The sequence below is a fragment of the Salmo trutta genome, chromosome 37, assembly GCF_901001165.1.
Source record: "Salmo trutta chromosome 37, fSalTru1.1, whole genome shotgun sequence".
Taxonomy (NCBI): domain Eukaryota; kingdom Metazoa; phylum Chordata; class Actinopteri; order Salmoniformes; family Salmonidae; genus Salmo; species Salmo trutta.
In genome coordinates this window covers 11,271,675-11,286,709 of record NC_042993.1, presented here as the reverse complement: position 1 = coordinate 11,286,709, position 15,035 = coordinate 11,271,675, and the positions used below count along the sequence as shown (strand labels likewise).

At 48.3% G+C, this 15,035-nt stretch overlaps 1 protein-coding gene across 1 annotated transcript; it reads right to left on the bottom strand.

Moving 5' to 3' along the window:
* Nucleotides 1-2,129: 2,129 nt before the first annotated feature.
* LOC115177021 (apolipoprotein C-II-like) lies at nt 2,130-4,209 on the bottom strand. The gene is made up of 4 exons (XM_029737467.1): nt 4,073-4,209; nt 3,052-3,114; nt 2,543-2,744; nt 2,130-2,439 (listed from the first exon to the last, which is right to left on the bottom strand). Exons 2-4 carry the CDS (start codon nt 3,098-3,100, stop codon nt 2,352-2,354), a joined length of 339 nt encoding a protein of 112 aa, XP_029593327.1. The 5' UTR covers nt 3,101-3,114; nt 4,073-4,209; the 3' UTR covers nt 2,130-2,351.
* Nucleotides 4,210-15,035: the final 10,826 nt, after the last annotated feature.

The window sequence follows — 15,035 nt, the reverse complement described above, 5'->3', positions numbered from 1 at the left end:
TTGGAAGAAAAAAAAACGAGAGATTAGGCTACTCATTTAATTCCTATCACTTGAAGTGAATTTTTCACTGTGATGAAAGTACTCAGTGTGCTCTACCATTACGTAACCCCTTGTATCAATGTGCAGTGCCCTCGTTTAGTAATATCAAGTGAAGCTATTCATTAACTGTGGTTTGATTACTAAGAGAAGGCAACAATGTGGCCTTGTGAGACAGATAAAGTTGGGAGAGAATTGGGAAATCAAGATGGGGAAACGCAGGTACTCAGAAGAAGCCTACTCAGGGATTTGAGGTATTTAGTTTGAATACATTTGAGTCAGTTTGAATGAATCTTAGACTGAGGCTACATCAGATTGGCCATATCCCTGCTAGTATATCACAACCCTATGAAGAGATTAACTAACAGTTCAAGATGTGTTTAGTTGTCCTATGTGGTCACTCAATTAGTACTTGGTAGCATTGCCTTTAAATTGTTTAACTTGGGTCAAACGTTTCAGGAAGCCTTCCACAACCTTCCTACAATAAGTTGGGTGAATTTTGGCCCATTCCTCCTGACAGAGCTGGTCAGGTTTGTAGGCCTCCTTGCTCGCACACGCTTTTTCAGTTCTGCCCACAAATTTTCTGTGGGATTGAGATCAGGGCTTTGTGATGGCCACTCCAACACCTTGACTTTGCTGTCCTTTAGCCATTTTGCCACAACATTGTCCATTTGGAAGACCCACTTGCGACCAAGCTTTTATTTCCTGACTGATGTCTTGAGATGTTGCTTCAATATATCCACATACTTTTCTTTCCTCATGATGTCATCTATTTTGTGAAGTGCACCAGTCCCTCCTGCAGCAAAGCACCCCCACAACATGATGCTGCCACCCTCGTCCTCCACGGTTGGGAAGCCTCCCCCTTTTCCTCCAAACATAACGATGGTCATTATGGCCAAACATTTCTATTTTTGTTTCATCAGACCAGAGGACATTTCCCCAAAAGTACGATCTTTGTCGCCATGTGCAGTTCCAAACCGTAGTCTGGCTTTTTTATGACGGTTTTGGAGCAATGGCTTCTTCCTTGCTGAGCAGCCTTTCAGGTTATGTCGATATAGGACTAATTTTACTGTGTATATAGATACTTTTGTACATGTTTCCTCCAGCATCTTCACAAGGTCCTTTGCTGTTGTTCTGGGATTGATTTGCACTTTTCGCACCAAAGTACGTTCATCTCTAGGAGACAGAACGCGTCTTCTTCCTGAGCGGTATGACGGCTGCGTGGTCCCATGGTGTTTATACTTCCGTACTATTGTTTGTACAGATGAACGTGGTACCTTCAGGCGTTTGGAAATTGCTCCCAAGGATGAACCAGACTTGTGAAGGTCTACAATTGTTTTGCTGAGGTCTTGGCTGATTTCTTTAGATTGTTCCATGATGTCAAGCAAATAGGCACTGAGTTTGAAGGTGGGCCTTGAAATACATCGACAGGTACACCTCCAATTGACTCAAAAGATGTCAATTAGCCTATCAGAAGCTTCTAAAGCCATGACATCATTTTCGTTTTTTTCCAAGCTGTTTAAAGGCATAGTCAACTAAGTGTATGTAAACTTCTGACCCACTGGAATTGTGATACAGTGAATTTTAGTGAAATAATCTTTCTGTAAGCAATTGTTGGAAACATTACTTGTGTCATGCACAAAGTAGATGTCCTAACCGACTTGCCAAAACTATAGTTTGTTAACAAGAAATGTGTGGAGTGGTTGAAAAACGAGTTTTAATGTCTCCAACCTAACTGAATGTAAACTTCTGACTTCAACTGTACACAACCATATTGAGGTCACAAACCGGTGGGAGATATGCATGAACATATCCTACGTCTCTCAACTTTGTCTGATAATAAAACACTAAGTACAATGATCGTACTGGCTCATATGAATAATGCCTCTCAAGAAACACATAGGTTTTACTGGTTTTCTACAAACGCATGTTTTTATTTCAAGATACGTTGACATAAAAAAAAACATTTAAAGAAGGATTTACCTACTAGCACTGACTTTGCTGATAGCTACTTTATTGTACTTGCTACAACTGTGATATGTGGTTGTCTCACCTAGCTATCTTAAGATGAATGCACTAATTGTAAGTCGCTCTGGATAAGAGCGTCTGCTAAATGACTAAAATGTAAAATGTTGACATTAAATAATACTGTATTTCAATCTACACAGACTCCGTGGGGACGTCACCGAGGGTTGGAGGTCTGGTGAAGCTGATCGGAGGCTCCAGGATGACAGAGTAGGGGCCCACAGCTGCGATGCTCTCCTCACCAAGGCATTTTGAGGACGTTGGGGACACAGGGAAACAAGGAAGGGTCTTTACTGTTGGTATAAGATGTGGTAAACCTGGTCCTGCAGGATGCCGGAGTAGGTGCTCACCGCCATGCTGGTGTCAATGAAGACATTCCTGATGGACACACAGACACATGGACAATGCATTAACTGTCAGCCTGCTATTTTGACCTGCTGTTCCGTTCTTGTGTGTGTGTGTGTGTGTGTGTGCGTCTTACTTGGCCTTCTCCTCCAGCTTCAGGCCCTTGATGCTGTCCAGCCAGCTGGTTGCGGTGCTGATGGATGTTTTGTAGTAGCTCTTGACGGCGCCGGTCAGCTTTTCCAGGGTTCCCTGCTCTCCATCAGCCTCGGCAACATCAGCGACCGGTTCCTCAGGCGTACCCTCCTCAGCTTGCCTAGGCAGACGGAGGCTCTGAGCATCTGGAAGGAGAGGGTTAGGGTTAGGGATAGAGGGTCAAGATGGTTGGTTGTCAGTCAGTCAGTCAATGTTGCCGCTCGAGGTGCTCTTATTTGCAGTCTGGAGTGTTTAACGTTTCAAATCAAATCTTATTGGTTGCATAAACATATTTAGCAGATGTTATTGTGGGTGTAACAAAATGCTATTATGATACAGCAACCTTCTGGGATGCACAGTAAATGACATCCTGGAACACCACCAGTATGTCAGTCAGTTAGTCAGTCAGTTAGTCAGTCAGTTAGTCAGTCAGGGTCTTGGCTGTGTACTTACTGAGGCCCAGAAGAGTGACGAGCACAGTGATGACCAGAAGCTTGTTCATGATGTCACTCAGATCTGTGTGCATAGCAAACATCTTGGTGAGGGTCAGATAAACCCTACATCAACTTGTCCACTAGTCAGCATCATTTCCTCTTCCTTTTCAGCTCTGCTCTTAGCCTTATCTCATCTCAGCCTCATCTAATCTCTTCTATTTTATCTCAAACATGTCTCTAACAGGTTTCCAATGACTAAGGTAAGGCTATTCTGAGGTTGGCAATGTTTTCAATGACAATGAAACTATAGTTTTTCTGGGTTTGTATCGCACTATGATGCAGCAGACCACATACAGATGCAGGATCTTACTGTGACCAGTTTCTCACAGCAGGAAAATAATCCTGGAAAAACAGGAAATGTGAATTTATGTGGATTATAATTAATGGACATTTATGTTGGGGTTGATACATTTTTAGTTAGCAAATCAAGTCTGGAATGTTAAATTGCTAACTTTAGAAGCCTTTTTAAATCTTGAATATACTACACGTTTGCATTTAAATGTACTGTAACAACAGGGTGATGGAATGAAGATCCTACATCTGTATAGACATGCCATAATTTATTTAGTTATTCTGTTCAGTTGGAACCCCTCTCAAGACCCTCTACTTGATCTCTCCCAGAGAGCGTTTTGTCCAACAGTCTGGAGACAGACATGAGTAGTACTCATCTTATACAACACAACATCTTATAACAGTGATATTATCGTCACGTGCACCCTGAAGTAGCTACACTAGTAAGATGTGTTTTCTTTTTCTCCATGCAGGTGTGAGAACCTAAAGAAGATGGTGAACCAAAACATGGTGAACCAGAAGATGGTGAACCAAAACACGGTGAACCAAAACACGGTGAACCAAAACACGGTGAACCAAAACACGGTGAACCAAAACACGGTGAACCAAAACACGGTGAACCAAAACACGGTGAACCAAAACACGGTGAACCAAAAGCTGATGAACCAAACGAGCATGGCTGTACTTACTGTTTCTCCTCTCCGTACTGGGTGACAGGAATGAATGCAAGCAGTAGCTGAGAAGCAGCAGTGAGCTAGCCTGTATGTATATATATATATGAGAGGGGATGTGTTGACTTGTCGTTCTCCGAGCCAAAGTGCACTCCTCGGAGATAAACACCCACTGTTCAGGTGTTTGTGTATGTGATAAAGAAAGTGAGAGAGAGGGCAGACAGTGTCAAAGATGGAGATGCTATGACAGTAACATGTTCATCATTTGTTGATTTAGTATCATTTGAGTTTAGTGTATTTGCCAATCCAGATAGCTGTATTGAAATGTAACAGGACAAGTTATCCTGCTTGCTGATTGGTTTTGATTGGGGACTGGTTGATTTTTATTGGTCTTTTTAAGTCAGTAGAGTAACCCATTCACATTACATCTTGTGTTCATATTACAACCCCCTACCACCACCCCCTTCCAACAAACCCCCCCCCTTGCCTAAGCACACAGTCCTAAGTCTAGATCACCATTGACACGCTGGTCTGGTTACTACAGGTTAGCACAGACCCCACTGCACTCAAATGGTACTGGTAAACTAAGACAAAGATTCACGAAGTGGTGCTGGTAAACTATTGGTCAATGACTCACTTCCAGTGAAAGTTAATGGTGGGGCAGCATGATCTGTTATCACTGAATATCTAATGTGAAGCCCAGTGCTGTAGCTGTGGGCTGTTTAAACTGTATAATTCAAATCTTCAGGTGTATTATGATGAATCTGCTGTGATCTTTTAGCTCAAAAATCCTCTTAATAACCTGTCCTGGCTGTGCGTGTGAGGTCAAGTGATTTTACAATAAAGTATGTGTCACGCCTTGACCATAGAGAGCCTTTTTATTCTCTATTTTGGTTAGGTTGGGGTGTGACCTAACCTATCTAGGTGTTTTATTTTTATTTCTATGTTGGCCTGGTATGGTTCCCAATCAGAGGCAGCTGTTTATCGTTGTCTCTGATTGGGGATCATATTTAGGCAGCCTTTTCCCCACTGTGTTTTGTGGGATCTTGTTTTGAGTTAGTGCATGTAGCACCTCTGATGTTACAGTTAGTTGTTTGTTTCCTTTTGTTTTGTAAGTTTCACTAAATAAAATATGTGAAACTCAGAGCATGCTGTGCTGCGTCTCTCCACACAACCGTGACAGAAGATCCCACCACAACAGGACCAAGCAGCGTGCCCAGGAGGAGATGGCATCCTGGACTTACGAGGAGATCGAGGAGAAAATATCCTGGACTTGGGAGGAAATCTTGGCAGGACACGAAAGCCTGCCGTGGAAGGAGAGAAGGGAGGACAGCGACGACGCCGGGGTTCGCGGCCACAAAGACAGCCCAAAAGACAGCCCAAAAGAATTTGGGGGGGGGGTCACACGGGGTGGTCGGCGGAGCCGAGGAATGAGCCAGAGACCGTCAGGGAGTCGAAGGAGGAACTCAATGAAAGATTCCGGAGAGAGGTGGTGGCGATGAGAGTGCTGCAGCGTGGGCGTGCTGAGGAGTGTGACATCATCTGCACCGGTTTCACGCATCTGGCCTCCAGTGAGCCTCCCCAGTCCGGTACGTCCTATGTCTCCTCCACGCACGGTGACACACGCTGAAGTGTGTGTCACCGTTTCGGTACAATTTGTGCCGGTTCTACGCACCAGGTCTCCAGTGCGCCTCCACAGTCCAGTACGTCCTGTGCCTGCTCCCCGCACTTGCCCTGAAGAGCGTGTCACCAGTCCGGTGCAACCTGTGCCGGCCCCACGCATCAGGCCTCCAGTGCGCCTCCCCAGTCCGGTATGTCCTGTGCCTGCTCCTCACACTCGCCCTGAAGTGCGTCACCAGTCCAGAGCCTCCGGCGACGGTCCCCAGTCCAGAGCCCCCGGCGACGGTCCCCAGTCCGGAGCCCCCGGCGACGGTCCCCAGTCCGGAGCCCCCGGCGACGGTCCCCAGTCCGGAGCCCCCGGCGACGGTCAACGTTCCGGAGCCTCCAGCAGGGGTCAACGGTCCGGAGCTTCCAGGCAAGGCGTCCAGTCCTGCTCCAGGGCAGGAGCCTCCCTCTGTGCCGTTGCCCAGTCCAGGCACGGTGTTCAGTCCAGCTCCAAGGCCGGTACCCAGTCCAGGCACAGCGGCCAACTCAGCTCCAGGGCCGGAGCCTTCCCCTGCGCCGATGCCCAGTCCGGGCACGGCGTGCTCAATGATAAAAACACGTATTTGGCGTTAAAAATCGGTAGCATGGATAGACTACATTTACAGCTGATTGAAGAAAAAAAAAAAGACTGCTATGGTGTGTGGTCATCCACACCCCCTCCCAAAATGGCTGCTGTGCCATTTCTTCCACTTGCATTACTTGACAGTTTGCTGACAACAAAATTAAGACACTCATTCAGAGGCTGTAGTGTAGTTAGTATGTGTTAACAATTCCATATCTGGCCATGTCTTATGACTTTAAATTCTTATTTCTTCTTATTTCATGTTTTCATTCCATGGCCGGACCCGTGGTCTGGGCGGGGGCAAAGACCCGCACTGGAGCCGCCACCGACATTAGTCACCCCCCTATCCTCCCCAGTTGGTTTCAGGTTTTGCGGCCGGAGTCCGCACCTTTGCGGGGGGGGGGGGGGGGTACTGTCACGCCCTGACCATAGAGAGCCTGTTTATTCTCTATTTTGGTTAGGTCGGGGTGTGACTAGGGGGGTGTTTCTATCTAGGTGTTTTATTTCTATGTTGGCCTGGTATGGTTCCCAATCAGAGGCAGCTGTTTATCGTTGTCTCTGATTGGGGATCATATTTAGGTAGCCATTTCCCCACTGTGTTTTGTGGGATCTTGTTTTCAGTTAGTGCATGTAGCACCACTGATGTTACGGTTAGTTGTTTGTTTCCTTTTGTTTTGTAAGTTTCACAAAATAAAATATGTGGAACTCAGAGCACGCTGCGCCTTGGTCCGTCTCTCCACACAACCGTGACAGTATGATTGTACATTTCCAGTATTATGTTACATTTCCCGTGTTAGACAAGATTGGTTTAACAGGGGGAGTTCAATATTTTTTTACAACTTCATATTAGATGTTTCCTCACCCTGAAAATGCTTATGGTCCAGGAGAAACTGTAATCCATGCATCTGTTTTCTTTTAAAAGACACTACAAACTTAACATTAAGTTGTGAAATACTGAACTTTTCCTTAAAATGGAAAGCCTCTTTTCTTTGTATACTAAACTTAGTGCTGTGTAAACACTCTAGTCACCTGATTCCCTGTCACACGTCAGGTTGTTTTGTGCCCTGTCACTATGACCAGGTCTCTAGTAGATGGTGGTGATGATAAGCTGAAGGGACAGCCTGGTATGCACCTAATGTCTTGACATTTGTAAATCACTTGCTGTAAAATGAAGTGTTGACTGAATCGAAGGTATTAATAAATTAGTTGACATAGCAAGGGAACGGACAAGGACAGAGTAATGCACATTTTCTTAGATCATCTGTAGCACTAAAGCAAAAACTTACTGACCATATCCCTTCTCACTGATCATTGGTTGAATGGGGAGGGTTGTGCCCTTGATCATTATCCAATCTGTTTGGCGCAGAATTAGCTTTTGGAGTGCGATTGAAGATCGAACTCATTAAATATATTTTAATTGGTGTATGTGTCTTATTAATTTAGGACCTTTATTTAGCCAAGTAGGTTATGAAGAACCTATTCAGCTACATGGCAACCTGGCAAGAGGGTGCAGTGAAACAGCAACAGCAGACATGTAATATTTGCACTTTGTGATTGACCACCCACACTGTATGTCTGCTGTATTTCTCTGATAGTGGGAAAAACATGTTGGACTTGTGTGACTCAGTTGCCCAGTTCAGGAAACTTTGTTCTATCCCTCTGTACTCTACACTACTATTCTGTACAGTTCTGGAATGTTCTGTTCTGGACTGAACTGTTCTGTACTGTTCTGTACTATTCTGTACTGGTCTGTAATCTTCATCATACAAATCTGGGAGATATGCATGAACATATCCTACATTACACAAGTTTGTCTAATAATACACAACTGAACAAACAGGTCATACAGACTCATACAACTGAATCATGCTCCTCAAGAAACACATATGGTCTACTGTTTTCCTGCTATTCATGTTTTTATTTCAAGATCATTTGTTGACATAAAACAATACAGTATTTCAAACTGTTCCAGATGTTTCTGTAGTCTGACGTCAGAGTCATTTGAGTCCACTGCACCACTGGGTGCCACTATAGTTTGACATGTGTTTCTTCCCTACTGGGTTTCCTGTGGTGAAACATTAGGGCTCTTTTCTTCATTCATAATGGTAAGGTTCTGTGTGCTGTCTGAGGTGAACCTAAAGAGAGTAGGGACCCACAGCTGCGACAGTCTCCTCACCAAGGGACTTTGAAGATGCAGAGGGAAGCAATGAATTATATTTACTGTTGGTGTAAGATGTGGTAAACCTGTTCCTGCAGGATGCCAGAGTAGGTCCTCACCGCCATGGTGGTGTCAATGTAGGCATTCCTGATGGACACACAGACACATGGAAAAGAAATGAGCAACATCAGCCACCAGGGCCGGTTCCTCAACCACGGCCTCCTCAGCCGCACGCTCCTCAGCTACCTCTTCTGGAGCCTCACCTTCCTCAGCTTGCCTGGGAAAACGGATGCCCTGAGCACCTGGAAGAGAGGAGGAGGGTTAGGGTTAGCGGTTCAAAGTGTGTGTGAAAGTCTACATTTAGCCGGCTCAAAATGGTTGGTTGGTCAGTCTGTCAGTCAGTCGCTCCAGGTGGTATTTTTACGTTTCAGGAACCACACTAATATGATATAGAAACCTTCTGGGATGCACAGTGAGACTGCAAAAAAGACAACCTGGGACACCACCAGTAAGTCATTCTGTCTATCATTCAGTTAGTCTGTCAATCAGGGTTTTGACTGTGTACTTACTGAGGCACAGAAGTGCTACGAGCACGGTGATGACCAGAATCTTATTCATGAAGTCACTCAGATCTGTGGGCAAAGAAAACATCATGGTGAGGGTCAGACAAACCATACATAAACTGGTCTTTCTGGGTCTCTGTCCCACTATGATGCAGCAGACCACATATAGACATGTCATCATTTCTTTAGTTACTCTTTTAAGTTGGAACCCCTCTCAAGACCCTCTACTTGATCTCTCCCAGAGAGCGTTTTGTCCAACAGTCTGGAGACAGACATGAGTAGTACTCATCTTATACAACACAACATCTTATAACAGTGATATTATCGTCACGTGCACCCTGAAGTAGCTACACTAGTAAGATGTGTTTTCTTTTTCTCCATGCAGGTGTGAGAACCTAAAGAAGATGGTGAACCAAAACATGGTGAACCAAAACACGGTGAACCAAAAAATGGTGAACCAGAAGATGGTGAAATAAAAGATGGTGAACCAAAAGATGGTGAAACAAACCAAGATGGCTGTTCTCACTGTTTCTCCTCTCCGTACTGGGTGACAGGAATGAATGCAAGCAGTAGCTGAGAAGCAGCAGTGAGCTAGCCTGTATGTATATATATATATGAGAGGGGATGTGTTGACTTGTTGTTGTCCGAGCCAAAGTGCACTCCTCGGAGATAAATAAGAGAATCTGTGTATTTGCCAATCCAGATAGCTGTATTGAAATGTAACAGGACAAGCTATACTGCTTGCTGATTGGTTTTGATTGGGGACTGGTTGATTTTTTTTCGTTCTCTGAGTCAAAGTGCACTCCTCCGTTCAGGTGTTGATGAAGAGAGCGAGAGAGTGGGTAAAAGATGGATATGCTATCCCCACATCATTTCAACGTGGTGAATTGGATAAAAGTTGGTTGATACGTTGATCAATGAGATTACAACCTATTTTCGCCGACTCAAAAAGATAGCCAAAAATTTGCTGAATTCCCAATGCGTTATCACTATGATTTTAACAATCTAAAAGCACATGCAAATTCCAATGTAAAATCAATGTCAGATTTTTGGTTTAGTTGTCACCTAAATGTGTTATCACTGTGCTTTCAACCATTTAAAAGCACAACAGTTCAAATGGGAATACAATGTCAGATGTTTTATACAGCAACTTAAAGGTGCTACAGATAGGATTTTCTATTTAATATTTGTACTGTAATTTCAGAAAATGTCCATAATATATCTGCAGTAATAGTGGAATGATAGTGTTTCAAAGGGAATGTTTTGTTGTTGTATGCAGCCTAGTACTAGGTGAATTGCAACAGCACTATGCTGCATTCAAAACAAATCTCCCCTCACCTCATCCCATGATGGAGTGTCATGACTTCCGCCGAAGTCGGTCCCTCTCCTAGTTCGAGCGGCGTTCGGCGGTCGATGTCACCGGCCTTATAGCCATCGCCGATCCACCTTTCATTTTCCATTGGTTTTGTCTTGTCTTCCCTCACACCTGGTTTCAATTATATCATTTCCATATTGTGTATTTAACCCTCTGTTCCCACCATGTCCTTGTCTGGAATTGTTGATTGTAAGAGTTTGTGCACATTATGTCTGGCGTGCGAAGGATTTCGTCCCATTGTATTTATTTATTGTTTTTGTTCACAGTGATTTTTATTATTGAACTGCACCGTTGTAACACAGTCTTTGTTCTCCTGCGCCTGACTTCTCTGCCGCCAGTACGCACGCATTACAGAATTCCAGACCTAAGCTATGGAGTCAGCAGGAGCAGGTACCCCGGGTATAGGGGTGGAGGAGCGCATCCGGGACCACGCAGCAATGCTCCACCATCTTGGCACTGCCATGGACCGCGTTGTCCAGACAATGGACCGCTGGGAGAGACAAGTAGTTCTCCCATCGCCTCCACCAGCACAACCAGGGTCTCCACTAAGCACTCCTCCTTCTCCTGGTCCCTATGGGATTCGCCTCTCCCTTCCCCATGAATACGATGGGACGACTGCGAACTGCCAGGGGTTCCTATTACAACTGGACTTGTACCTGGCAACCGTCCACCCGGCTCCTTCGGGCCGTGAGAGGGTGTCCGCCCTCGTCTCGTGCCTCACTGGGAAAGCCCTGGAGTGGGCCAACGTTGTGTGGAAAGAGGGAGATGCGGCGTTGGACCAATTTCAGGAGTTCACCCGCCCCTTCCGGGCAGTCTTCAACCACCTGCCCGAGGGTAGAGCAGCGGGTGAGCGCACAGGAGTTCAACTTGGAGTATCGGACCCTGGCTGCCGGTGCGGGATGCAACGACAGGGCCCTGATCGACCATTATCGCTGCAGTCTGCGCAAGGAATTCTGTCGGGAGTTGGCCTGCAGAGACACCACCCTCACGTTCGACCAGCTGGTGGACCAGTCCATCCGGCTGGACAACCTGCTGGCTACCCGCGGATGTTCAGATCGAGGGCTGTTGGTTCCATCCCCCCGCACCCCCTCTCCAATACCCATGGAGCTGGGAGGGGCGGTGCGCAGGGAGACCGGAGGAGGTTCCAGCTCGTGCACCATCTGTGGCCACAGAGGTCACACTGCCGGTCAGTGCCGGGTTGGTTCCTTTAGGTATCGAGGCAGCAGGTCTCCCCAGGTGAGCCGGCACCATTCTCACCCATTGCCCTCTGTTGCACATATGTTTGTGTATGTCACTTTCCCTGAGTTTTCCCCGCATTCCCAGCATAAGGCGCTCGTCGATTCAGGCGCAGCTGGGAATTTTATTGATAGAGCGTTCGCCCATAGTTTAGGGATCCTCATTGTTCCTGTGGCTGTGCCCTCCCCCGTTCACGCCTTAGATAGTTGACCATTAGGGTCAGGGTTGATTAGGGAGGTCACCGCTCCTCTGGGCATGGTGACGCAGGAAGGTCACAAGGAGAGAATTAGTCTCTTCCTTATTGACTCTCCTGCGTTTCCCGTGGTGCTAGGCCTACCCTGGTTAGCTTGTCATAACCCCACTGTTTCTTGGCCACAGAGGGCTCTCACGGGGTGGTCGCGAGAGTGCTCGGGGAGGTGTTTAGGGGTTTCTGTCGGTGCTACTATGGTGGAGAGTCCAGACCAGGTCTCCACCGTGCGCATTCCCCCTGAATATGCCGATTTGGCTCTCGCCTTCTCTAAAAAGAAGGCGACTCAATTACCACCCCATCGACGGGGTGATTGTGCGATAAATCTCCTGGTAGACGCTGCACTTCCCAGGAGTCATGTGTATCCCCTCTCACAGGCGGAGACGGAGGCTATGGAAACATATGTCTCCGAATCCCTGCATCAGGGGTACATTTGGTCTTCCACTTCACCCGCCTCCTCGAGTTTATTTTTTGTGAAGAAAATGGGGGGAGGTCTGCGCCTGTGTATTGACTATCGGGGTCTGAACCAGATCACTGTGAGGTATAGTTACCCGCTACCACTCATAGCCACATCGTCAATGCACGGGGCGCGCTTCTTCACCAAACTAGATCTCAGGAGCGCTTACAACCTGGTGCGTATCCGGGAGGGAGACGAGTGGAAGACGGCTTTCAGTACCACCTCAGGGCACGATGAGTACCTCGTCATGCCGTTCGGGTTGATGAATCTTCCAAGCCTTTGTAGATGAGATTTTCAGGGACCTGCACAGGCAGGGTGTAGTGGTGTATAATGATGACATTTTGATATACTCCGCTACACGCGCCGAGCATGTGTCCCTGGTGCGCAGAGTGCTTGGTCGCCTGCTGGAGCATGACCTGTACGTCAAGGCTGAGAAATGCCTGTTCTTCCAGCAGTTCGTCTCCTTTTTAGGGTATCGCATTTCCACCTCATGGGTGGAGATGGAGAGTGACCGCATTTCAGCCATGCGTAATTGGCCGACTCTCACCACGGTAAAGGAGGTGCAGCGGTTCTTAGGGTTTGCCAACTACTACCGGAGGTTTATTCAGGGTTTTGGTCAGTTAGCGGCTCCCATTACCTCACTGCTGAAGGGGGGCCCGGTACGCTTGCAGTGCTCAGCTGAGGCGGACAGGGCTTTTAGTCACCTGAGGGCTCTGTTTACCTCGGCTCCCGTGCTGGCCCATCCGGATCCCTCTTTGGCGTTCATAGTGGTGGTGGACGCATCCGAGGCTGGGGTAGGAGATGTGCTCTCTCAGCACTCAGGTACGCTACCGAAGCTCCGCCCCTGTGCCTTCTTCTCGAAGAAGCTCAGCCCGGCGGAGCGAAACTATGACGTGGGGGACCGGGAGCTGTTGGCTGTTGTCAAGGCCTTGAAGGCGTGGAGACATTGGCTTGAGGGGGCTAGACACCCTTTTCTCATCTGGACTGACCACCGTAATCTGGAGTACATCTGGGCGGCAAGGAGACTGAACCCTCGCCAGGCAAGGTGGGCCATGTTTTTCACCCGTTTTGTGTTTACCCTTTCCTACAGACCAGGCTCCCAGAACGTGAAGATAGACGCATTGTCTCGGCTGTATGACACAGAGGAGCGGCCCATGGATCCCACTCCCATACTCCCCGCCTCCTGCCTGGTGGCGCCGGTAGTGTGGGAGCTGGACACGGACATTGAGCAGGAGTTACATGCAGAGCCCGCTCCCGTCCAGTGTCCCGCTGGGAGTCTGTACGTCCCGTCTGCTGTTCGTGACCGGTTGATCTATTGGGCCCACACGTCACCGTCCTCTAGTCATCCTGGGATCGGTCGGACAGTGCGCTGTTTGAGCGGGAGGTACTGGTGGCCTACCTTGGCTAAGGACGTGAGGGTTTATGTTTCCTCCTGCCCGGTGTGCACCCAGTGTAAGGCTCCTAGGCACCTGCCCAGAGGTAAGTTACACCCCTTACCCGTTCCACAACGGCCTTGGTCGCGCCTGTTGGTGGATTTTCTGACCAATCTTCCACTCTCACAGGATAACACCAAGATCCTGGTCATTGTGGATCGTTTCTCTAAGTCCTGTTGTCTCCTCCCTCTGCCTAGTCTCCCTACAGCCCTACAGACTGCGGAGGCCTTGTTTACGCACGTCTTCCGGAACTATGGGGTGCCTGATCGAGGTCCCCAGTTCACGTCTAGGGTCTGGTATGCGTTCATGGAATGTCTGGGGGTCTCGATCAGCCTTACTTCAGGGTTTCACCCCGAGAGTAATGGGCAGGTGGAGAGAGTAAACCAGGATGTGGGCAGGTTTCTGTGGTCCTATTGCCAGGACCGGCCGGGGGAGTGGGCGGCGTTCGTGCCCTGGGCTGAGATGGCACAGAACTCGCTTTGCCACTCCTCCACTAACCTCTCTCCCTTCCAGTGCATACTGGGGTACCTGCCGGTTCTGGCGCCTTGGCATCAGAGTCAGACCGAGGTTCCTGCGGTGGACGACTGGTTCAGGTGTGCGGAGGAGACATGGGAAGCTGTCCGTGTTCACCTTCAGCAGGCCATGATGTGCCAAAAGGAGAACGCAGATCGCCACCGCAGTGAGGCCCTGGTGTTCGCACCGGGGGACCGGGTCTGACTCTCGACCCAAAACCTGCCCCTCCGCCTGCCTTGCCGGAAGCTGGGTCCACAGTCTGTGGGGCCATTTAAAGTCCTCAGGAGAGTGAACGAGGTTTGTTATAGGTTACAACTTCCACCCGATTACCGTATTAACCCCTCGTTCCATGTGTCTCTCCTCAGGCTGGTGGTGGCTGGACTGCTCCAGGAGTCTGAGGTGCGGGAGGTTCCTCCGCCCCCTCTGGACATCGGGGGGGCCCCGGCGTACTCCGTTCGCTCCATACTGGATTCGAGGCGCCGAGTATCTCGTGGAGTGGGAGGGGTACGGTCCGGAGGAGAGGTGCTGGGTTCCGGTCGAGGACGTGTTGGACCCTTCAATGCTGCAGGAGTTCCACCGTCTTCGTCCGGATCGCCCTGTGCCTCGCCTTCCGGATCGTCCCCGAGGCCGGTGTCGGCGCGCTGCTGGAGCCGTGCGTCAAGGGGGGGGGTACTGTCACGACTTCCGCCGAAGTCGGTCCCTCTCCTAGTTCGGGCGGCATTCGGCGGTCGACGTCACCGGCCTTCTAGCCATCGCCGATCCACCTTTCATT

Coding starts and splice junctions, on each gene's coding strand:
- LOC115177021 (XM_029737467.1), bottom strand. CDS start 3,100: ATGAACAAGCTTCTGGTCATCACTGTGCTCGTCACTCTTCTGGGCCTC. Junction 2,745..3,051: donor CGTCACTCTTCTGGGCCTCA/GTAAGTACACAG, acceptor CTCTCCTTCCAG/ATGCTCAGAGCCTCCGTCTG. Junction 2,440..2,542: donor AAGCTGGAGGAGAAGGCCAA/GTAAGACGCACA, acceptor TGTGTCCATCAG/GAATGTCTTCATTGACACCA.